At 45.4% G+C, this 24,823-nt stretch overlaps 2 protein-coding genes across 2 annotated transcripts; one reads left to right on the plus strand and one right to left on the minus strand.

Annotated features, from left to right (window-relative positions):
• Nucleotides 1-2,551: 2,551 nt before the first annotated feature.
• Nucleotides 2,552-13,284, plus strand: rps6kb1a (ribosomal protein S6 kinase b, polypeptide 1a). The gene is made up of 15 exons (XM_047020139.1): nucleotides 2,552-3,449; nucleotides 4,529-4,572; nucleotides 4,702-4,822; nucleotides 4,943-5,011; nucleotides 6,068-6,215; nucleotides 6,642-6,699; nucleotides 7,015-7,115; nucleotides 7,346-7,436; nucleotides 7,562-7,652; nucleotides 7,804-7,911; nucleotides 8,045-8,107; nucleotides 8,197-8,274; nucleotides 8,537-8,644; nucleotides 8,977-9,089; nucleotides 9,850-13,284. Exons 1-15 carry the CDS (start codon nucleotides 3,321-3,323, stop codon nucleotides 10,115-10,117), a joined length of 1,590 nt encoding a protein of 529 aa, XP_046876095.1. The 5' UTR covers nucleotides 2,552-3,320; the 3' UTR covers nucleotides 10,118-13,284.
• A 275-nt stretch (nucleotides 13,285-13,559) lies between these two features.
• Nucleotides 13,560-17,861, minus strand: rnft1 (ring finger protein, transmembrane 1). Its single transcript, XM_047020140.1, has 9 exons — nucleotides 17,673-17,861; nucleotides 16,708-17,147; nucleotides 16,481-16,557; nucleotides 16,258-16,358; nucleotides 15,990-16,143; nucleotides 15,707-15,865; nucleotides 15,540-15,605; nucleotides 15,324-15,425; nucleotides 13,560-15,207 (listed from the first exon to the last, which is right to left on the minus strand). The coding sequence occupies exons 1-9, from the start codon at nucleotides 17,696-17,698 to the stop codon at nucleotides 15,073-15,075; spliced, it is 1,260 nt and encodes a 419-aa protein (XP_046876096.1). The 5' UTR covers nucleotides 17,699-17,861; the 3' UTR covers nucleotides 13,560-15,072.
• Nucleotides 17,862-24,823: the final 6,962 nt, after the last annotated feature.

Consider the following 24,823-nt stretch of genomic DNA (forward strand, 5'->3'; position numbering starts at 1 on the left):
CGAGTCAGTCTGCCCACATGTGGTGTTGCGCTCGCTCACTCACTCGAGGCTTTTTGGATTGTAACGGATATTTTTTGTATTCGTTGTCTGAATCGAATGGTTCTTAGGATCAGGTTAGCTCCCCCAACTGGTCTGGCCATTGCAATAAGTTATAGATAAGTGAGAGTCTTGAGGCGGTTGGTCATGGTTGATGGCCTCTTTGAGGGCTATTAGAGCCACTGGAAACCACTGGAGCATGGACACAGGCTGTGCCTTAACACCTGGTCACTTCCTCAAATCTCCAAAGTCAATAAGTATGTCACAACCACCTATTTCCCTGAAAAATATGAAGTTTGTGGTTGAAAGCACGAATAGAGAACAATATGTTGTTCGTCATCACACACGTCAGTAGAGAAGTTGAATATAATGGAACATCCTTGTTCATTTGATTTTTCTTAGGCAACGGGTCTACCTAAGTGGTTGGTACCAGCTTTCTATATTACTGGGTTTTTAATAAACAGATTTAAATGGTGTCTGTTTTAAAAAGCTCTCATGTAACAGCATATTGTGATGTGTTTGAACAGAAAGTAGTTAGTATTGAATTCACATACGTACAAAATAGAATGTCATATATAGGAATTAATTTGATAGCATAGTTAGTTTTCATTCACATGGACTTTCTTTCTTGCTATCGTTTTCAAAATGTCAATGCATTGTCTCTAAGTTGAATATTGTTTACTATTTTAGACAATCCTAGGTTGAATATTTACTAACTATAGAAAATAAACAAAATACACTACTTTTGGAGATTATAAAGGCAACTTGCTTCAACACTTTTTGAGGCAACCCATATCATTTGACACATCACGTATGGCCATTTTGTATGGTTGAGTACAAGTGTCTGAGTCCACGTTCACAAACTGCCAGCAAGGCAGAGTGCTCCAGTGCTAACCGCCTCTGCCAGGTGCCAATGTCAGGATGCCAGGACACTCCCTTGTAATCACCTGGCACAACCTGTCCTGCACTGACTCAAAATCTTGGCTTGATTATTCTGCATTCATCCAAGTTACATTTTTTTTTATGACATCAGTTATATATATATATATATATATAAATTGATGTTGATTGTAGTTTGATTAAGCGATGACAAGAATGACTCGAGGCTGGGAAATGTCATTATTTGGAACCATCTTCATTGTTTCTGTTTACATAAAGAAGCCCACAATGTTTAATATCTAACATTTTCCTCCTTCAGTCCTTAACAACAAAGCTTTAATGGAAATCCCCTTTATAGTATTTGCAAATGTGTAAATGTGTTCTCTCTCTCTTTCTATCTCTTTCTCCCTCTCTCTTTCAACATGTGTCAAAAGCAAAAAGCCCCTTTTTTAATCTATTCTTGTGAATTTCTTGTGGGGAAATTCTCCAGAGACTTTTGATTCATTATTTTAACATACATACAAAGCGTCTCTTTTTGGCCCAATGCATGCATGTATATTGACTCACATGTCACTCTCTTTAAAAACAGGCCCTAATGAATGTTCACCATTCAGCAGTCTTAATTACACATGGTCTGAAATTTCAAACATTTTGCATCCCTTAGTAGTGGGTATCCACCGAGGAAAGTACAGAGGGCGAGAAAGGAGAGAAGAGACTAGCTTTGATCTGAAAACACAGGTGCCACAAAGTCAATCATGTGAGGAATGCCTGGGTTCTTTTTATGTCCAAGAATAAGCCATCTCTGCCCCCAGGCACTAAGAAAAAGGTAAGGGTTGTGGGATTACTCACACTATGGGTATGGCCATGATACTATCTGAAAGACATCACATCAAAATCACCCTCCCTCATCAGTGTTACCTAAATGGGTGTTACATGCACAATCCAACTATGGCAAATGGAAAGAAGCATCTGGATGGATCCAGAAGAAAAGTACCTATTTAATATCAATCAAACCCTTTGTTTCTGCTGCCACCTACTGTTGACTGGAGAGAATACAACTGATTTGTGTGGCCACGGCCCTCTTGGCCACTTCATCAGAGCTGAAAAGTCCTTATAGCAATTATTGTGGTTGTGGAAAGGGTTAGCTGTCTCTGAATCATAGTCATAAGATTCCTTTTTGGATTTGGTTTAGCTCACTAAAAGTTTGGGTTATCCCGTGTGTAAATCTCAGACATTTGCAGTGAGGGATCAAAAGAGTGTGACTATAATGGCTGCACGGAATCAAAGTTCTTGATACTCCATTTTAAATATGACCCACTTCATGTGTCTGGGATTTGCAAAAAGCGAACTCCAACCCGAATCCTATTTAGAGTAGATTTCACTGTAAAGTTGGAAGCCCTACTCATGTCTGCTGTATGGTGATGGGTGGACATGTTTGTGTTGTCTCTCGTCCAATATCTCACTATATGGGATGGTATCATTTTTAGGTTGCCTAGTTGATTGGGCCTGAAAAGGGGTATGTATTTGACCTTGTCATAGTCAAAGTAGACAAATAGTAATTGTGTCATATTATACTTTAACTGTTGGGCCCAATATTTGCAAAATTCTAAGTGTTTCTGATGTCCAATGTATGTGATCATGATTAAGCGTGAAATGTGGTGTTGTATCTTGAATGGGGCGATATATGTAAACTATGTATGAATTTAAACTTTGCAGGGTATCTTTCTGGAGATTGGGAAAATTGAGGATTGAAATTAAGGATTGGAAAGTAGATAGGGGCTAGGTCGTGTGGTGTCTGTTGTTGGCTAACTGCAGTGTGTTTTATGTTTCTGTTTGGGTTATCATGTATTTAACAGTATATTAAAAGTAGAATGTAGTAGATGGCAACCAAAGCTTGGGCATGTTCAAACACCCTATTGGTTGAGGTAGCAGTTTGCTTTTGGCGTATAGGTGCAGGATTGGGGGTGAGTAGAATTAGGAAATCCCGGTCTTCGAATAGTCTTCCCATATAGTTCTCACGAATAAGTGAATATAATGTACCAACATTTTTCATCAGCAACTTGGTTAATAATGGTAACAAAAGAGTAGGGCTATATACGGCATTAATAGGAATGACCATTCACCATTCTAATCCTGAACCCTAAACTAACGAAGACTTTTGTAACATCGGCTTGGATACTTTATTGCGAGTTTGTAACAAGGTTTGCACCTTTACAATTGTTTTAGTGCATCACGTGAAGTAGAAACCTGTAGCTGAAAAAGCACCGTAATACGGCTGCTCAACGCTAGAGGCTTTTGCTTTGTTATTTCCCCCGTGGAATTTGTTTCGTCGTCGGTATTCAATAGTGACTGGCGCATGGTTTCTACCGTAGCCGGTTATGGCGGAGATGTGTAGCTAGTTGTGCATGAGACCGGGGGCGAAAGCTTTTGCTTTACCGAATACATTAATAAAGACAGAGACGATGGCAGGGGTGTTTGACATTGATTTAGATCAAGTGGACGAGATTGTGTCCGACGAAGAATTGGAAGATGGGGTGAGTAGTTCGCTAGTTAACGTTAATGAGCAAGTTGGCTAGCTGGCTTACAGAAGCCTCACTTGGGCAGGCTATGCTAACAGTAATGCCAATGCTGCTGTGTGAAGCATATATCTAAGCTTTGTTAGTGTGTGCGTGGGGCTTCTACTAACGGTATGCAGCTAGCTGTAGTAGTAGCTAAGTAGATAGGCAGCGGCTAAGAAAAGTCAGCTACTAATAGATGGCTAACTAAGCTATGTCATTGCTAGGTAATTTGTGGTAGCTTGCTAACATTAGCTAGCCATACTAATTGATGAGGAATAAGGCTATCTGTTCAACCAATAAACATATTTAACATAACGTTGTCTTTTTTCCAATTACGATGTCTACAAGCAATGTACACGATAGTTTAACTAGATTAGTTAACACCTTGCAGGCTACTTCTCATCTACAGTACTTCTAGATATCGGCTGGAAGGATGCCGGCGGTGGTGTAGCAAGTTGCTAGCAGATAACCATCACTCTGCCCCATGAAATGATCAAGCTGACTGGCCAGGCATACTTGCTCTAGTCTTTCTCAGCAAGAGCAAGTGATGTTGAAGTGTACAGAACAAGCAGTGGCAGTTACACGATATTGCTTTGACGGACTAAAGCCAGACAAGCAGTTCCCTTGGCATTACAAGTGGGCGTTTTGTTCCGTCTTCATCATTACAAACCCTGTTAATTCTGGACTGGAACAGCAGATGATGTATATTTATAAGGACGTGTGATTGTTTACCAAACAGTGAAAACACTGTATTGAGGATGAGTGAGACTTTTATCGTCACTGATAAGTTCACTACCTTAGAAACAATTGAGTTAAAGTTTTCAAAGTGTTTGTCTAATCCTTTGCATTTGATTCAGATGTTCAAATTGCAGACATTTGCATATCGCATGCAAAATACTGCAGAAAATCAAGGATTCGAAGTGCATAGCTTCAGCATTTCAGTGGTTAGAGTCACGGGACAGCCTATATATTACCAAACACAGTGGTAAATCCAACATTGGTCTAAAGTGGTTATTCTTAATCCTCGTTTTTTAAATATTTTTTTTTATTACCAGGCTCAGATTAGTGAGTACATGGACCAGTGCAGCGGGTTTGAGTTGTGAGTATTAAACACAATTTCAATCCACTTGAATAACAATTTCATGTTGCTCAGTATTGCCATTAAATGGTGCAGGTAGATAGCTATTTGGATAGAGTGTATTGTAATGGGATTTGATCATTTCTCTAGTAACATGGATGACTGTGAGAAGTTTGAAATCTCAGAAGACAGCGTCAACAAAGGGACTGATCAGATCCGCCCAGAGTGCTTTGAGTTACTGCGAGTTTTAGGAAAAGGAGGCTATGGAAAGGTAAGGATGCCTATGTCCGTGATCATATTTAAATCTGTACTGTCTGTAGTCATTAGATCTTGTGATTAATCATCTGGTTAAAATGAAATCACTTTTTTCTGGGCTCCTGTCATTCAACAGGTTTTTCAAGTGCGCAAGGTGTCAGGTGCCACGTGTGGAAAGATCTTTGCCATGAAGGTCTTGAAGAAGGTGAGGTGTCAGCTGTGAATCTGGGACTTGTTCAGTTTGTTTCGGACCAAAACCAGACTTTGCAAACACAAATTCTCTTATAAAACATTTTAAAAAATTCACAGGATTCACAACACCAGATTTGACTCTGACCCCCTTGTGCTAGTGGCAGCAGTCTGTGTACACCATAATACATGGTACACTCCAGCTTACAGCACAAATGGGGCCCACCCACAACTTGAAACCAACTCAACCTCCATAGGAAGCTGCAGGGCAAGATAGGGTTAGTAATGGCACAGGGCTCTTTTCTGGAACTGGTAACTGCTGGTTTGGCCTGCTTTTTCCTACCCCCGACCCCACTTCACAAGTGAATTTCCCAGAATCCCTGAAGTTTGGTAATGGCTGTGTTTGTAGTTTTTATAGGCCTGTATTTACAGTAGCTACCATGCGGGAACTCTGTTTCCCTGGTTGGCCTCTGTGGTTGATGATGACAGGCATTTGACCTGCCAGCTGTACTCATTGTCAAATGAAACAGCAGGGTCCCACCCACACCTTCTCTTCTACACCATGTTGGGAATCCTGCCTGTTAGCACCCGGCAGACAGCAGTTTTGTTGTGTCATACTTCAGCCTTGTGTACTTGAGCATGGCAGTAAAACCTCACGCTAAGTGTTCTCACGATCATCCTTTGCAACACGGGCCATTTTAATCCAATCGGAAACAGATACGGTATTGTTCCTAGCGGCTGAAATAGTTCGAATAATTGAGATTCCTCAATCCTGGCCTACAGGATTGTCACGTGTTGTTGACCTGAGGGCAATATTAACCTCAATAATGACATGGCTGAGAGGAGCTCCTCTTGTTCAGGGCCTGGCTAGGGGAGAGGGAGAGCAATTATCTTCACCAGACGGGAAATGAACGTTTCCTTCACTTGGAAACATCTGCATTTCAGCAGGTGGTTTTCATAGAAACTCCTAACTAGATTAACCCACCACCCTGGAGGACAAAGGAAGGCGGTCGGGAACACTCAAACTTGTTTTTGTCATTTGGAGTTGTTGACTGTGTCGTGTTTCCCTCAGGCCATGATAGTGCGTAACGCCAAGGACACGGCCCACACCAAGGCAGAGAGGAACATTCTGGAGGAAGTGAAGCACCCATTCATCGTGGACCTCATCTATGCATTCCAGACCGGGGGGAAGCTCTACCTCATCCTGGAGTACCTCAGCGGTGAGGCGAACACCGACACACACTCGTCATCACGTTGTCTGTGATGTCATAATGGTTCATGTGTGATGTCAGAATGGACTTGCGAGCTACTCTAGTGTTGTCATAGTCTCCAGTAGTATCATAAGGGTAGTGCATGATGTCATAAGAGTAGTATAAAAATGATGTTCAAATATTCCTCTGATGCCTTAGCTATTGGTGTCAGTGGTTCCTCTCTTCTATGATGTCAGTCGTTTTTCTTTTTATTTGTCCGAATGTGACTGCAATATGAATGTTTTAATTGACACGCCTTATGAGTGAACAAGTGTGCCAGCTGAAACGGCACCGGGGGATCCTTTCCACACAGTCGTTACATTGAACTCGAATCAACATGCTGCGTTAAACATTGACGTCGATGAAAATGTTGTCGCACGTCTTGTGTGCTTGCAGGCGGGGAGCTGTTCATGCAGTTGGAGAGAGAAGGGATCTTCATGGAGGACACAGCATGGTGAGCTACAGAGGTAGTCAGACCAGGCGTGTGTGTGTGTGTGTGTGTGCGTGTGTGTCCCGTGTAGACATAGAAGACTGGAGCCTGCTGTCCTCTCAGTGATGTTGTGTCAATAGATGGATAGATGGAGGCGCCCATTACATAATGAATTGTTGCAAGGGTGATTAGGAGTTTGCACAAGAGCCGTCCTCGTAGCCCAAATGTCAAGGCCGAGCCCCGGTACTCAGGCGAAGAGTCCAGATGTCGTTTGACACGACAACGGAATGTTGTGGAAACACAAAAGGGTCTCATGGCTGTGAGGCTTCTCTTTGGCAGCTTCTACCTGGCAGAGATCTCCATGGCGCTGGGGCACCTGCATCAGAAAGGCATAATCTACAGAGACCTGAAGCCTGAGAACATCATGCTCAACAACAATGGTACGCCGGCAGACTTTGACCCTAAACAGAGGCTCTGTGAACTTGACCCACCTTTACCCGAGCCTTTGTCTCCCTTAAAGCGGGTGACCATAAATTCCGTTTCCTACCAAATGGTGGCTTGTTATTGGAATGAATGCGTGGCTCCCTACTGTCAAGGTGTAAAAACGAAAGACCCTACATTTGTTGTATGTCTACTATCTCATCCTGTCTCTCTCTCGCTCTCTCTTCAGGTCATGTAAAGCTGACTGACTTTGGCTTGTGCAAAGAGTCCATCCATGATGGCACGGTTACCCACACTTTCTGTGGCACCATAGAGTACATGTAAGTCGCAACGAGTCACGAGAACCAATTAGTGTATCAGAGAACCGGTCAATAGCCTCTATGTATTTTCCATGAAATGATGTCCTGACCCCCCCCGACCCCCCGTCTTCCTCCTCCCATCCCAGGGCCCCTGAGATCCTGATGAGGAGCGGACACAACAGGGCCGTCGACTGGTGGAGCCTGGGGGCCCTCATGTATGACATGCTGACTGGAGCAGTGAGTGATGTCACTTCCCTTGTTTTTTTTTTTTTTTTTTTTTTTTTTTTTTAAACAAACACCAGAAACGCTCTATTGAGAGATTGAGGATTTTTGGGTTCATCCTGTTATTTTGGACGTCTGCAGTTTACCGTTATCTTTGTCTGCACAGCCGCCGTTCACTGGTGAAAACAGGAAGAAGACCATCGATAAAATCCTGAAATGCAAGCTCAACCTCCCGCCATACCTCACACAAGAAGCCAGGGACCTTCTAAAGAAGGTGAGCCCTCGCTCTGGGCCTGGCCCAAAGCTGCAGAGCTTTTTCCCCTGACTCAGTTGAAACGTAGTTGCAAACTTTAACACGTCCCTCCATTTTTTTTTTCTTCTCCCCCCCCCCCCCCCCTCGGCCCCAGCTGCTGAAGCGCAACGCCTCCCTGCGGCTGGGGGCCGGACCGGGAGATGCCTCCGAAGTGCAGGTAACGGTACAGGCTTCAGCAGCGTTCTCTGATTGGCCAGGGCTCCGCAGAGCGTGTTTCTGAGAAGACGTGTGCTCCTCTGTATCCAGGCCCACCCTTTCTTCAGGCATATTAACTGGGATGATCTCCTCGCGCGGAAAGTGGAGCCTCCGTTCAAGCCTTTCCTGGTGAGTAGACGCGGCCCTCTGGAACGGACACAGCCTTGCGCGGTTTTGCGCGTGTCTGTGGTGAACTTGGTGAGGGCAACTTAAAAGTGTGATTATCTTTCTGTCCCCCATCTGCTTTGAACCTCAAGACAAGTCATTCATGGCCCGGGGGTCCTAGCTAGAAGTGGAACGTTCCTAGACGCGTCCTCCAGATGTGTAAACACGCGTCCTCTTTGGAGTGTGTTCGCTTCTTGACAGACCTGCTTCCTGTTTCCCGTTGCAGCAATCAGCTGATGATGTCAGCCAGTTTGACTCCAAGTTCACCAGCCAGACCCCTGTGGACAGCCCCGATGACTCGACGCTCAGCGAGAGTGCCAATCAAGTCTTCCTGGTAAGTGGGGCCACTCTGTCATTGGTCTGTTTGGTCTTGTTAAACCACGATCCTTTTGTTAGGGTTTGCACCCTCATAAGGGTCGGACATGAGCTGTGTGTATTTTTAAGCACTTTTTAAATATATAATTATATATATTTTTTACGGAAAGCAAACGTTTCTTACGAGAATAAGTTAATGCGTTTCATCTGGGGTTTTATTTTCTCATTCCTGGAAGCTCTATTGACTGTTCCAGCACATTGCACGCTCCTTGTTAGTGTAAGGTTACTCATCTGTCCTGTTGTTTTAGCTGTAACAGTCCTTGATCAGGTCTCTTCTCTCCTCCCACGAAGGGTTTTACGTATGTAGCCCCGTCCGTGCTCGAAAACGTGAAGGAGAAGTTCTCCTGTGAGCCCAAGGTCCGGTCACCTCGGAAGTTTCTGGGAAGCCCAAGAACACCAGTGAGGTAACTGCTGCTTGTGTGCGTGTCTCCGGGGTGGGGTGAATTCTCAGTTAAGGTACAATAAATTCTCTTTCGCGCCTGGAGAATTGAATAGGGTAGCTCCTATGGCCCTGGTCCTCAGGGACCCCCCTGCCCTGCATGTTTTGAGATGGTTTTCTTCTTCCAACACACCTGATTCAAATGAATGAATGAATGAATGAATGAATGAATGAATGGTTATCAGGCTTCTGCTGAGCTGGATGACAACCCAGTCATTTGAATCAGTGTTGGAGCAGGGAAACATCTAGAACATGCAGGACAGGGGGTCCCTGAGGACCAGGGCTGAGAACCACTGCGCTATGGAGATCTGCTGCCCACTTGTGGTAGTACTGGTTGCCAGTCATTCCTGGCTTGGTTATCCAAAAATAAAGGTGAAGTGTGGTGGTAGTAATCAGTTAAAGTCGTGCAGTGCCCCGTTGGCGATTCACAAGATGCATCGCTCAAACTCAACATGGTGACGCGTGCGTTTATTTATATATATATGTCGCGAACAGCTCATTCAAACAAAGCCACACTTGACACTGCACGTCCTTGGGTCCTGAGCATGAGTACACACACCGATGTTCGTCGTCATACAGTGCCTGGTTCTCCATAATGAAGCCACAGACGCACACACACAGACAGACATTCCTGCCTTTCCAGTTAGAAGCAGAGTCGGAGTGGAGTGGTGTGGTGTGGTGTTTCCTCCATGCTGACCCACTGCTGACCCCTTGCTTCTCCCCAGTCCTGTGAAGTTTGCCGGGGGGGTCTGCTGGCCGCGCGGGCCCACGATGGCAGGTGCTCAGTGCCTGCTGTCTCCTGGCGGCTGTGGGGAGCGGGAGCAGCCCATGGAGGTGTCTGCCATGGAGCACATGGACGTGAGCTCCAGCAACTGTGAGGTCTCGGCCCCCCTGCCTATCAGACAGCCCTCTGGCACCAGCACCGGACTCTACAAGAAACACACCTACCCCCTGATGTCCAAGCGGCCCGAACACCTCCGGATGAACCTATGACGCTCGGCTCCGCCTGGAAACCTAGGACTCTTTTTATTTTAAATTCCTCTTTTAATGCCTTGTTGTTTTCTTAAAAAAAAAAAAAAAAAAAAAAGACTCGTAGAAATTTAACAAAATGACTGACAAGACTGTCTGCTCCAAGCACCCAGACCTCTCCTCCCCTGTGTGTGTGTCTGTCTGGCTGACTGGTTCTGAGAGCTGGAGACTGCTGCTTTAGCTGGCCGCTACCTTGCCGCTCCTCTGGTCTGACTGACTCCCAACACACCCCCCCCCCCTTCTCCCAGAACAGACCAGGCTTCTCTCTCACCAACATGTGGATCTAACTCTGGTCAGACCCATTCTTCACTAAAGCTTACAACCCAGGTCATTATCAGGGGTTGTTATCGCTTTTTAATTTATGTACTAAAAGACCTGTTAAGCACCCAAATCGGGGCTGTTGTGCTTTACTAGAAGCGTGAATGAAGAGCTCTCCTTGCAAATTCTCTGGTTTTCACGTTTGTGTAATAAACAGTCGGTGAAATCTGAGGTGGTATTTAAATGTAGCCCACTTGAGTGAACGCGGCCACGAAGATAACGATTGGGCATTGTGCTGCGCCCGTCTGCGTGTAGTAAACAAACCGCGCAGTGTCCCATTTAAAAAAAAAAGTATTTATAGAGCAGTGTCTGACACGGGTTTAATCCACCCCTGGACACGTGTGCAAACACAGGTGGACCCCTCCCTACCAGCGGCTCAGCGCTGGCTTTACGAGGTCCGTGCGAAGGGCCTTCGGTCCGGGGCCCTAACTATAGCATCGTAGAGTCTGGAGGAGGACGGCAGAGCATCTGCTTAGGTTCCTGTGTGCTTGTCTGGCTGATGCCACAACATGGTGCTTTGTACTGTGGGTGGAGGGGACTGTGTGACTCCCCTAACACCGCTGCTTCCCCCCAGTATTATTCCCGCTAGAAGGTTCTAGAACGCTGGGGACTTCCCTTTTTTTTCTTCTTTTCATCTTTAAGATGTTTTAGAACTTGAGGGCCCAGGTTCCCCTCTCGAATGCAACCTGCTTCCCATTTGACTTACTTCCTGACTTCAAACGGGGTTGTATGCCAGAGAATCAGTGAATGAGTGATGCAAGTTGCAACGCAGTTATGAACACACAGGACGGTATTCACTTTAGACGTCTGCCAGAACTGCATTTTGTCCCTTTGCAAAAAATATGGAATCCACATTGCCTTCTTTCTGCTTTTTCACTTGAAATGTTTTTTTATTTTTATTATTATTATTCAGGATAAGATATACCTGGTACCTGTAATAGAAGAGAAGCAGCTATAGAAATAGTATAGTTCTGCTGAAAGCATCACTTCACACCACTCTCAAAACCAAATGCTGACATTGCTTTACCAGTCAAACTGGATAGCTCCAGTCTAGGTAGAAAACCTTGCCTGTATTTGATTTTGTTGAATGTAAACTGACTCTAAATGCCTTTTTTTCTTTGTTTCCATCGTGCAAACGATTGATATATATTCCCCCTTGGTTATAGTAATCCACCCAGATTGTTTTAAGGACCTAGATATCAGGAATCAAACAATCAGATTATGGCCAAAAATTGGGGCCAGATTCTTGTTTGGATCCTCATCACTGTCTGGTTGTGTTGCAAACGTGCAGTTTCACTGACATGAGGAATGGTGCTGTGCCCTCCACACTTTGGCACCTTCCGTTTCAGGTGGTAGTGTGACATTTGAATCTGTCTGTGATGTGAACTGAGTCTTTGGAGTTAAGCCATTTAATCCTCCTCCTCCAAACAGGATGCCATTTATCCAGCCAGGTATTGGCTGAGGGCAGAATATTGTCCCAGGCTCAAACCCTGACATTCATGACTCATTGTGGGTTTTAGGTCTGACGATGTAGCTGAATGTTTAATATAGTTGGTTTGGACAAGGGGCCCAGTGTGTGTGTGTGTGTGTGACTAATTACCATGACCAAATTTGCTTAACCAAATCATTATTTTCAACTTCAATTGTCTCATTTAAGAATCAAGTGTGTGGATTTAGGCTGGTTAATGACCGCATATAAAAAATAAAAAAAAACGTTGGCTGCGGGGCCCCTCCCCTCCTCGACCCTCTGCCGAAATGCTCACTTCTAAAACTGTGTGTGTGTGTATGTGTGACTGTATGGCTGTTCCTATGAGATTGATATGGCCTATTTTGTGGTCTCTTAAAGGCCTCTCTTTAAACAGAGATGAGTGTCTGTGATGAGAGCGTGTCACAGTGAAGGGCTGTCCATCCCTCGGCTCCCTGTGGTCTTTTCTATCAGAGAGGATGCAGCGTGTTCCAGACCAATCACCCCCAACAAATAGGTTTTTAAACTGTTTTTTAAACTCGCCGTAATCCTTTGCCGATTTGTAGAATTGTTTTGATATTTCCGTATACATTTGTCCATTCTTTTTTTTTCTCTGCGTCAGTCACACTATGCAAATAGTTTTCTTTTATTCTGTTTTTCACTCGTAGATCTCGTAAGAGGTTTAGGTTGGGCATTCATTTGTTTTGTCGTCGGTGCATATTTACTGTATTTCTATTGTTTACCTGAAATGCATTATTTCCCAGTTATGAGCAGTGTCTAAAGCTAGAACGTTCTGGTGCAAAAAAAAAAAAAAAAAAGATTCAACAAACACCATTTTGATATCTCGTACCAGCTTCTTTAAATCTGAAAACTTGAACTTGTATGTAGTGTCAGACACAGCCGTGTGTGTGTGTGTGTGCGTTGGGAAAAATATGGGTCACTAATGCAAAAACCAACAGGGGTGGGCTTGTGCCTTGTCATATTGCAGCGTGTATGTATTTGCAGATGGAATGCTCGTGAAGTGCTCAACCCAGGAGCATCTCCCCCTCTGTCACAGGGTCTGAGTGAAGCGCATCTCTTTAGAACCAACCGGGTTCATCTTGATGCTGAAGTGATTCGAGTGGGGGGTTTCCCCTGAAGTGGGTTTGGGCTAGAGATCTTGTATATCATATGATTCAGTGTTAGACAATGTTATTAGCTCAGAGAGAGAGATGATTATGATCAAAAACAGAAGTGAAAACGTAACCCGTCATGTCAATATTCCACTTTATTTATTCCATGAGATTCAGTTGATTTGTATCATGTATATAACTAATGGACCATGACAAAATAAAAAGTTGGCACTGCTGACGGGAGGCTTGTGAAAAGTGAAAGAATATGAATGATGCGGATCCTATCATCTGACAGCATGTTTAGGCTTTGTAAGAACATAATATGTAGGCACGCAACACCAAAAGTTCTAATCTGTGACACACAAAGGTACAAACACTGCAGATGTCATTGTTTTGTTCTTCGAAGTTCACACAAAATAATCCTGATTTGGGTATAGCGGATGAACTAATTTGGCATGTAGGGTAGAGTTTAAACGTAAGCATCTTGCCATCTTCAGTAAGGAAAGAGTCAAGAGATTGAATAACTTTTATTAAATTTGTTGATGGAAACATACTTTTCTTTTTTTTGCAAGGAAATTGTGACATGATTTTACTACATAATGGTACTAAAATAGATGCATCTTCCACTCTTTGGTTTTTAAAAAGGATGTAACTGCACCATAATAGAAAAATAATTTACGCATGGATCAAATTACACTCACAATTGCATATATCTTATTGAAAGCAAGTCCCAAAATCTGTCAAAAAATCCCATTGGAAAAACAAAAGTAAGGATACATATAGTAGAGTACAAAAGTCTGAGAACACAATGAACATTGACTGAGGGAATAGAAGACTGAGAAATACAACCCTTCTGTGACATCTCAAGAAACTCTTTATGACGTCAAATCAAAATGGACTCCACAAAGCCAACTGGTGCAGTCCCACATAGATATATATAAACCTATGGAGTCCCATGCCAGCTTAAGTCCACACTGTCATTCAAACAAAAGGAGGACATGACAAATAACTCGATTCTGAAAGTCCTTTTTCAAAGCTTCAACGTGTCACTCATTGTTGCTGATGAACATTTCGTAAAGACACATTTTGCGTTACTTATGTTTCGTACGTAAAGAATGTATTTAGACGAGTGCTCTCAGACTTTGGGACCCAACTGTATATTGATCACAGCAAAAGTGCCCCAACCCTCTCTCAGTATTTTGTTCTGTGGTCACTACATTGCAGCCTGTCCAGGCCTACCAGATGTCCCCTCTGGGGACCCGGACTGTCGGTACATAATGCAGGAACTCCGTGTGTGCTGTTTTACACCAAAACTGCTGTCATATTTTTTTAATTATAATCTATCAATCAATGTCTGTACTAGCTACGGAACTGGTAGGTCGTTACCGGTCGTTTTCTGCGTACGGAACCAAAACAATCGAAGGTGAGAGCCAGCACACACACAGACTCCCAGGTACTGAGTGAGAAACATGACTAAGGGCACAGGTGGTGTCTTGCAGCTCACTGGAGTCGTGTCAATGACCCACAGCCGACCAAACGGGGAAACTGAACCTGGGGGTTGATCTTGACCTCATTCAGGGCTTCTATAAACCTCTTAGCGTGTCGTTTAATACAGTTTTCCTCTTATGAACCCCATATGTACAAGTAGAGGAAAGCCTTCAGGTACCACATGGTCTTTTTTCTAAATAAGTCAAAACTAAATATAAAGGAACATTTTCACATGATAAAAAAGACATTTGGAAAATGGGGGGAGAAAGAACTAAATAACAAGGACATGCAGAGACCAACTTTGTTATAGTAAAGTGCCTCAAAGGGAGTCGCAATGACATGAACAGTGATGCTTCCCAATGCACATGTATGCCTTTACTGACATAGGCCAGTAGAGGGCACAGCCCTTTATGAATGGACAGAGGAGAAACAGCACGGTGCGCAAGTCAATGGGGGAGAGGGGGGTGTATTGCCATTGATACAACTATGACACAAAGCACCAGAGCTCTGTCCTGTCCGCACACTTGCGCCCTCTGTCAGTAGATCTGCAGGTGGGGTGAGGTGGCCCCGTCTCTCCACTTGTGCACCTTGTCAGTGATGGCTGTTCTACACAGCGGACACGTCTTCTCCCGGTTGAACCACAGAGCGATGCACTCGTCACAGAAAATATGCTGTGGAGGAAACAAACCGCTTTAACCGCTGTTAAACAAACCCGGTCAAAGTGTTTCTCAGAGTGAGAGGCTTCAGTGGGTACTGGTTTGTACTGGTTTGTTTTGATGGTCGTTACCTGACAGACGAGGCTCCGCGGCTCCCTGTACTCTCCCTGGCATATGGGACAGACGTCTCCAGCCTCGCTGCACTGGCTCCGGCTGGCCGCTGCCCCCGTGTGCTGCGGAGGAGGAACTACACGCTTAGTACATATACCCAGCAGCAAATCCAGACCCGTGTTCCTGATCACCCAGAAATGTCAACAGCAACAAAAAAATACAAATGAGTGCTATACCTCGCCATTGAGAAATATCCTCACAGTTTTCTGGAAAGAACCCCACGATCCATACAATCCTAAGAGCTGGATGGCAGAAGAGCAGAAAAGGGGGTTAGAGAAGATACGTCCAAAACTTGAACAAGGGTTTATACCGGCGGTCGCAGTGTAGACGGATGTTTTCGAACCTTGAGAATGAAGTAGAGCAAAGCCAGCAGGACTCCCAGGGTGAGTCCAGTGGTACCATCCACCTCCTGGTAAGTAACCAGGTAGCGGAACCAGAGGGGGAGAGGAACCATGGCCTGGTACACTTGGCCCACCTCCTCAGTTAGCATCAACCATCGCCCCTGGGAACCGCCACAGAGGAGAATGCTCGGAGGATAGAATCACAATCATACGGCATACAATATGACCTTTTTATTTGAGGGATGACGGGGCCTTTAGACACGACACCACAGCTGACCTACGCACCTGGGCTCTATGTGTCACCAGTGTGGAGGGCAGCAGCAGAATAAGGCACTTGAACCCCATGAAGAGGAACTTGACAGTGAAGTTGGTGACGCCCACTGCCCACAGGACCTCCCAGAAGCCCAGGAGTTCAACAGCAGGGCTGAGGAAGATGAGGCTGAGGAGGAGAAAGAGAGAGAGAGGGGGGTGGGGTGGTGGTTAGACGTGCTCTTGAGCCTCCTCGCAGCGCAGAGAAGCAAACGCGGCACAGCTCGCTCGGTCTCCAGCTCACCAATAGTAAAGTGTCTCAGTGAGGAAGGTGTAGTAGAGCAGGAGCGTGGAGGAGGTCAGGAAGAGGAGGAGCCACGTGCACTGCCACTTGGAACGGCGGTCCTGGGGAGAAACGATCCGGAGGGGAAGGCCCGCTAAGAATCACGCACACTCACAGAATGGGTGAAGAGAATGGCATGTGGGAATGCGTTGACGTCTCTGTGCTTCCCATGGCCGTGACTTACCTGAAGAAAGACTTGGGTTTGGAGGTTTTTATTTACATACAGGAAAGTTGTAAACAAGCCAACTCCAACTGCTAGACCTGCAACAATAACGTTTTAAATCATTTAGAATAAATTCATCCATTTAAATAGTTATCCCAAAAATATACAAACCATAATAATCAATGAACGTAAACAACCCCCAAAGAGAGGTCAACGTTCACAATAAAGCATTGCTTCTCACTACCTACCAAGGGCATGCTGGATGACTAGTTTCGCACATAGGATGACTAAGAAGGGAAGACTCTTCTGGACCCAGCGGAAGAGGTAGCGCAGCTCAGCAAAGGACGTGCTGGGCTCGCCAGCCTCCAGGTCCGAGTCCGCAGGGTCAGGCTCAGCATGGGAGTGGTGGTGGCCACGACTGTGTCCGTGCGAGTGGCTATGGGAACTGGCTCTTGACCTCCTGGATGATGCCCCTCCTCCACTGGACTCTGCTGGGCCACTGGAGATAGGTATATGCACCTCGCCAGTGCCTGATGTGTCCGAGCCCCCTGTGGCCAGTGTCCTTGTAGGTAGCTCCGGTTGAAGGGGCAGGGATAAGCCGTTTCCTGCCTGGGCACCCGGCTCATTAAAATTCGGCTGCATTACAGTTGGCGACTCCCTCAATATCAGTGTTCTTCTGGAATCACTCCTTTGACAAACATGGTGAGGGATTGGAGAAACAACAGATATCCTGGTTAGATAAAAAATACTGTAAATGACAGGACGGTTGTGAATAGGAGGGGGTAAAATGTTTAGGTAGCGAGATACCATACGATTAGCAACCGATTTATAACGACCCACTTCGACATCTATATATCATTATCTCACAAACTTCAGTTGCATTGCGTACACGTATAACAAACCGACAACAATAGTAGCTAGTGCTAACAGCACCGGACAAGCAATTGTCAGATTAAGTATTTATTGATGGCCTGACATTGGCTAATGATCAGTAAAACAGTCTAGTTAGATAGCAAGGCTATGCTGGTACTGGTGGGTGGCAGTAATCATAGCCAAGTGTTATCTTTAATGGCTTGTTTGCCTCAAGAACTGACTTCAGGGTAGAAAAACAAACAGCTACTCAGCTGTAAGCTTGTACTCACTAGTACTACTGTACTGTAGCTAGCTAACGTTAGCCAAAATGTTATTTTCACGGTTAAAAACTCTTGAATACCTGTCATACTGAGTCCGGAGTTTCATGATAAGCCACTTATACCCATCTAATAAATTTCCAAACGCATAACATTAAACAAAAATTAAAACAAAACAAACGATCTCAAATGAAAACTAACTCGCTCGCTAATGCATAAGCTTATTGGTTTTGCGACATCATGCATACGGCAGCATAGACGTCGCAAACTGACGTAAAATAGGTTAAAATGAAAGAATCGGTAATAAATAAGTCTTTACAATTTTTTACAATTGCTAGGACAGTTTTTTCAATACCTTAAACAAGTGTTCTAAACTCTTAACACACCAACACACCTACCACACACAATTGGCAAAACTGTTAATTTCATGCTCAAAATCACACATTGTAAACTAAATTCAAACACTCATTGTCATAACACAAAAACACAGTAAACATAACCCATGTCTACAAAACAATAACACACGTTCTCTTTTCACAGGAACATTTAGTCAATCATAGCACAATTTCATAAAAAAACACTAAGATTAGATGGAATTATAGAAACTGCATTCATTTATGCAGGTATGTGTCAGGTCTCACAGTACATAGATTATAGATTGTGTTTGCAATGCAGTTTCTTTTGAAGCCTCTAAATTTTTGTTTTGTAGGATATTGTAAATGCATGCATTTTGTTTCTTTTGCTGCATAGATTCAGAACAAAAAATGAATGACCCATCTCAGAGTAGGTTTATAGAATGTAGGTTACTGTATTGAAAAAAGAAGACAGAATCTTAATTGCTGCAGTAAAGGCTTCATTTGCAACAGGACATTACTGCAAGAAATATGCAATATAGCTGTCAGTTACAGTATTACCCTAGCTCTGGCCCTTCTCTGAGCGCCACCACACATTCTAACTCCTCTCCCTTGTCCCACGCCTCTCCCTTTTCCTGGTATTGTCTTCCTCTCCCTTGCCCTTGTCCAACTCCTCTCCCTTGTCCTGGTACTTGTCTTCCTCTCCCTTGTGCAGGCATTACTGTATTATTACTTTCTTGTGTTGCTCTATATTGTTCTTTTTCCACACCCGATCAGCCCAAATAGGTCCTCTTTACTGTCTATACCATATGGTCATGCAATTGAAAGAACCTCAACACCTGAGTGTTTCCTAGTTGGGAATCAGCTGTGATGTAAAGTATTCGCATAACTTCAGCTGTTTCTCAGTAGCAATGGAATAAAATACAGTGGATATATTTGTGTTTCAATTCACAATATAAACAGCTGTTCACTTTGACTTTAGCCAATCATTAGGTTTTAAACATGATGTTATCTGTTTTGCTGACAGTGTGAAAGCATTGGTAAATTGGGCAGTACAAATCGATTGTTTTGGTCTTGGTTGAGCTTGTGTGTAAAAGAAGTTCAAGAATTTGTGTGTTTACTCTATGCATTTTGTTTCAAAGCAACAAGAAAGGTGTTAATTGTACAGCCTACACAGATGGATGTTGTGCTAACTGTGTTAAGAGTTTAGGAAACGTGTTAAAGGTATTGAAAAAACTGTCATAGCGATTGCAATGTCTGGTAGTGGATTAATGAACTCTAATCTCACAGGAGAATAATGATATTGTAACGAGAAAAATGTTCCTGTAAATTAGACAACGACTTAGTTGATTTTCATTGAGGTGAAAATCAAATGTTCTTCTTTTATGTATTTTATGAAATACATAAAATAAAACATAACATGGACTGAGTGAACAGAAATTACAACTCGCCATCTGCTTTTATTGAGGTAATAAACTCTACACATGTAGAAATAAATACAGTATGTATAGACTGTGGTTTCCCAGATAGCAAAATTACATTTGCAAGTGCCATTCAATAAATGTATTTCAAGTATTGGTTCAATAACATATTCATATTATGTTGATTAAATGATGAACCAGCAACCAAACTATACATGAATACAACCTGCATGTAGAGTGAGGGAAATACCTTCCAATACCTTGCACAACAACAAGAAAGTCTACACTTATACATCCCCACGGAAACACCATTCCTACTTTGGAGCGTGGTGGTGACAGCAATGTTACAGGGATGGCTCACTTCGGCAGTAAAAGACACTTCACTCTGGTTGTTAGTGCCGGGATATTTCCAAAAGCGTCATCTGTCTCTGGGCTAATGCAGTGGGCAGCGGATCAAGAACCCCCCCGACAGTATACATTTACCAGAGGAAACAAGGCCTTCTCAGATGAACCTCCTGTTCAGCCTCCTCTGAGGCTGGGATCCCCAGGTGCCTCTGGGCGCCATGCCAACCAGCTGGAGCCTCCTGCAAGCCTGAGCTCACTTGTAGCGCAGGGCTCTGGCGCCTCAATGAATTTGCCACCATTTAATGGGTTACCTGCTGACTGGCAGCACCGAGAGACGGGTCTAACATACATTCACCATCCTGGGAAAGAAACACAGCACTGAAAAGATTGTTTACATGCTTTGCTAGCTTCTCCTGTATAAAAACTCTAACCTTCTACCCTTTATCTGTGTAAAATATGTATGGTTGATGGAAAACACCTAATCTCATTAAAAGACGGTCTAAATTGGTAGTGCAATAATAATATATATTATGATCTATGTTTGTGTCATCTTTCTTAATTCCACAGTAGGTCTGTACATAGGAAGTCCATGTAGTTATCCCGACGGAATGTTACCTCCCAAGACTGCAAGTGTGGATGTCCTTACTAGCCAGTGACTTGATCTGAAATGAAGGGTCTTGTTTTCTGTAATCTAGGTCTCTCAGTTGCCTGGGCAGTACATGAGCATTTAGTGCTCGTCATTCCAGCCGTGTAGCCGGTCGTCATTCTGAAAGGAGGTTAATGCGCTGTGGCTGAAAGAGCTACTCCGAGTCCCTGCTGCACTCTGTAATTGTGTTATTACGTTGTAGAATTGTCAGTAGAGTTGTAGGCCCCAGTTCGAGACAGCTGAGCTGCGCCTGTAGAGGGAGGTTAACTTGACATATAAATTGCTATCTGCCAGAGATGAATGGAGCTCGCCAGAGAACAGATGTGGGGAGCAGTGACCTGACATTGCTTCTGACAGCCTCTGTTTCTCCCTCTCATTTGCTCTTTCTTCCTCTCTCTCTCTCTTTCTTTTTTTTGGGGTTCACTCTTTCTCTGTTCATCTTGTCAGCTGCTGCTGACTTTGATATCTTGCTGGAGCTACCACACACTACCATTGAGCCTGAAACACTGCATTCTGTGTGTGTGGTTATGCATGGGGGCTGTGTGTGTGTTTTGTGTTTTTGTGTGTTTTTGTGTGTGTGTGTTTTTGCATGGGAGAGTGCGCTGGTTAGGTTCGGGGTCGTGTGTGATGGTCGATGGTTCTCCAGTCTAGAGTTAGGGTGAGGTCACACCTCAGGTCAGTGCTGTGGTTGATCGGACACAAAGACACGTTGTGCCTCTGGAGGACAGTAGTGCAGTGTCTGTCTGTATGTTCCATGAATCATGTCTGTTGCGTCATGCAGTAGGATCACTGATCGCACCAAACCGCATACAGTCATTTGTCATGGATTGTCGCTACAAAGCCAATCTCCTCTCTATCCACTTTTTGTAATGACTTGGGTGTTGTTGAGGCAGTTCATTAATGAAACAAAAGATCATTTGACGGATGGTTACCCTGACTTTGTGGCGTGCAAACGGGCATGCTTACAAGTGTGCGTGTTGACGTGCCAGCGTGCGCTCGTTTTCAGCGTGTGTTCCTTTTGAGGTCACCTTCCCCCCGCGTACTGGAGACCCTCCAGTTGGCAAGGGCATTGTGTACACAAGCACATCTGTTCTTCTGTAGCCTGGACTGGGCAAAGTACCTGGGTCACAACCAACGGGGGGGGGGGGGGGGGGTCAGGGGATTCCTGGGACACAGTAACATTAGCTGTTGACTGGAAGGGGTGTCCATGAGCGAGTGCAGGAGGATGGGGTTTGGCGTCTCGCGCCCAAGGACAAGAGGATAATGTGATCATGCAGTCCCCCTTCCCCTGCTGCCCCACTCTTTATGAGCCTGCATGCTTAACCCAGCAAAACAATCGATTGGCTGGATCCACATGACTAATAATACTCGCATTGGATCCAATGCACTGTCAATGTCAGGGGGACGCCCCCTCCCCCCCCTTCACCCTTCCCTGGGCCTGTGTGTGATGTTACCGAGAAGGAATGCCCGGCCTGGTAGTGTGTGTGGGAGCCATATCCTTCTCCGGCTCTCCCCCTTGATTTATGGTTGAGTGTCCCCAGAGGAGCCTGCAGTCTGCTGGGTGTGTGTCGCTCCTCCCCCCCCCCCCCCCCCCCCCCCCCCCCCCCCCCTCCCCAGCCTCATAGCTATGCCTGGCCTCCAGACATTTGAAGTCGAGACCCTGAAGACTCTAACCTCACTCTGTCGACTGATTTATCTTCTACAGACTTAATAAAGTTGAAGATCGTTTTGCATCAATTTGTGTGGCTGTCAAAAACGAGGAGATGAGGTCTGGCCTCTATAGATATTGAGGAGCTTTTTCTCACGACTTAATACTTTTCTATTCTATGTATGCATACACATAATACAGAATAAATAAATACAATCAATTTTTAGTAGCCAGGAAATGTGAAAAACTGCTGCGCTTCCTCCCACAATGTCCAGTAGATGGCGCCTAATTACAGGGGATGAGCCAAAACAATGAGCTGAAATCCACATGAAAATAATGCAGGATCGAGGTTATAATGAATATTTAGTTCAGCTAGAAAATCAACAGTTAGGTCTAGCCTGAGAGCGGCCACTTACTGGTAGGTCCAGTGGTTACTAGTGTTTGGAAATGTGCCTGCAGGCGTTTCAAAAGAAAATCAAGATGTTTGCGTGCTCATGGAATTGTCAACGGTGTCACACTTGAAGCACAGTTGAATTTTCCAAGTGTGCAGGTGTTTATTCAGGTGTTTAGCCTAGCTGCCGTGTATAGACAGAGACCGCCAGAGTGGCAGCTGGCGATCGCGATGTACAGCTGACAAACGTGCGGCTGAGTGGGCTGTGTGGTAGATCTTCGCATGCTCTTACCCACCAAGGTGAAAAGAATCGTTCCACGGTGACCTTTGCATGCAGCTGCTGACTCTCCCTCACTCTCTCTCTCTCCCTCTCTATCCTTCCCCCTCGCTACGCCGCCCACTCTACTCGAGGCGCCGACGCTCTCTGCTCCACGGTCGCCGTCTTTTTTCCCCCTCTGTCCTAATGGATTACTAGGGTGGGCTGCGCCTCGGCCGCGCTGGAGCAAACAGCCCACCGGCCACTGCACAGGCTCTCAATTGTCACTCTGATCGATGTGTGTGCAATGGTTATCTGGGCCACTGCATTAAGTGGCAGTGCACTCCTCTTTCTTTGTTGATGCGCTGTAATGACTTTGTCATTGCAGTGCCCACACCGGCTAACAGTCCATATACTTAGCAGTGTCCCTTTAAATATTCACCCGGTGTTATTAACCTTTAAATCTTCACTTTGGTGTGATTAACCCTGATTTGCATCGAGCTGTGTTCCTGGTTTTCGCAATGACAATGTGGGTAAGGAGGGGGAGGGACAGCTCAATCTTTCACCTGCAGTCATTTAGCAACGAAAGACGCCGTAAACAAGGTTCAGGGACAAAGCCCAATACGGCGAGCCAGCAGAATCTGGATCGAGCACGGGGGCTCCGTGATGTCGGCGGGGATGGTATGCGTGCGCTGTACATCCCAGCAGAGGGTCCCCTCCTCCACTGTGCCGGCCGGAGGCCAACAGCCTGGGCCGCCTCGCCAGTCCTAATAAATCCTGATCGCCTAGCAGGAGCAGCAGCAGCCCCACATTCCACCACAGCCAGCACGTCCTCTTAATCGGCCTCAGAGATGGAGCAACAGTTGGCGTGGTGGGCGGGAGAGGGCTGAGGGGCCAGGGGAGGTGGGGGGGGGGGGGGGCAGGGGGGGGGGGGTGGGGGGTGGGGGCCAGGAGGGGTGAGGTGGGGTGTGTGGTGAGTTGAGAGGGCGGGCGGGCGGCGGCGGGGGGGGGGGCTCCCTACTTGACAGAGTGTGATGGCGTTTGTGAAACGCCGGGAATGTTGGGATTGGACTCCCGCTCGTTGGCGGCAGTGCGAGGGTCCAGCCCGGCGCTGGTTTGGGCACACGTGTTCATTTTTCGCCCCCGATGTCGCGGGTCTTCATGTTCATTGCCGGGTAAAAAAGATCTGATTGCCTTGCTTACCACATTGCATTTTTCCAGTGATAACCTGCAGGGCTGTGCGTGTGTGTGTGTGTGTGTGTGTGTAGCTGTGGGTGTGTGCATTCAGTGTGTGCTCACTTGTATGAGAGAAGCCAGTACTTGAAAATGCCTTGCAGATGTGAAGCACACTCATTGTAGGTGATTCTCTGCCAAAGATTTTTGTTGGCAGAGTGATGGACATAATATATCATGTGAGATGTTGATGGGCTCCTTTATAAGATCTAGTACATAACAATGATCAGACAGGTTAACATACAGACCTGGCTATTGTCTCTTATGCAGAGGTGAGTTATAGACTGATTGACTAACATGAGTCCCTGGTTGTAGTTTATTTATTAGCTCAGGTAGCTCACACTCAGAGTGGAGGCGGTTTCAACTGGAGTGCTTTCCATTGGTGCTCTCACTTCCTGCTGGTCGCTTCAAATTGATTACTTTAATTTGTCCTGTAACGCGCAGGGCGCCTCTCGCCTGCGATTAGTGTGTGTGTGTCCGTGCGTGGTCTTAGTGGATGGGTGTGTGTGTGTGTGTGTGTGTGTGTGTTGCGCTGTGTTTAATTACTGCAGCAGATGAGGGCTGTGTGTCTCCCAGCAGGGCTCCAGAGGAGTGGGAGGGACACAGACTGGGCTCCACTGCTGCACATTATACGCCCCCTCAGCTCCACCCCACACAGAGAGAGAGAGAGAGAGAGGGGGGGGGGGGGGGGGGGGGGGGGGGGGGAGAGAGAGGCAGAGAGAGAGTGGGAGCGAGAAGGAGAGCGTGAAAGGAAAAAAAGATTAAAAAAACGGCTTTGTCCTCCCACCTGTTCATTCAAACCAGTTCACGTGTCGTGTGTCACACCTTCTATTCAGGAAACGGGAGGTGAAACGGCGTGCGTCGAGGTGAAACGGGGTGCCGATCTTCCAACCTGCTCTGGTCCCACTGCTTCCAGGAGAACGCAGATGGAGGGCCCAGTT

The sequence above is a fragment of the Hypomesus transpacificus genome, chromosome 5, assembly GCF_021917145.1.
Source record: "Hypomesus transpacificus isolate Combined female chromosome 5, fHypTra1, whole genome shotgun sequence".
Classification (NCBI taxonomy): Eukaryota; Metazoa; Chordata; class Actinopteri; order Osmeriformes; family Osmeridae; genus Hypomesus; species Hypomesus transpacificus.

Excerpts from the sequence above, each read along its gene's own strand:
- rnft1 (XM_047020140.1), bottom strand. The coding sequence starts at position 17,698 with ATGAAACTCCGGACTCAGTATGACAG. Across the intron at positions 16,558-16,707 it reads AGTCATCCAGCATGCCCTTG|GTCTAGCAGTTGGAGTTGGC; the intron begins GTAGGTAGTGAG and ends TTATTGTTGCAG. Across the intron at positions 15,606-15,706 it reads TGCTCTACTTCATTCTCAAG|CTCTTAGGATTGTATGGATC; the intron begins GTTCGAAAACAT and ends TCTGCCATCCAG.
- rps6kb1a (XM_047020139.1), top strand. The coding sequence starts at position 3,321 with ATGAGACCGGGGGCGAAAGCTTTTGCTTTACCGAATACATTAATAAAG. Across the intron at positions 4,573-4,701 it reads CAGTGCAGCGGGTTTGAGTT|TAACATGGATGACTGTGAGA; the intron begins GTGAGTATTAAA and ends TCATTTCTCTAG. Across the intron at positions 8,275-8,536 it reads CTCCGTTCAAGCCTTTCCTG|CAATCAGCTGATGATGTCAG; the intron begins GTGAGTAGACGC and ends TTCCCGTTGCAG.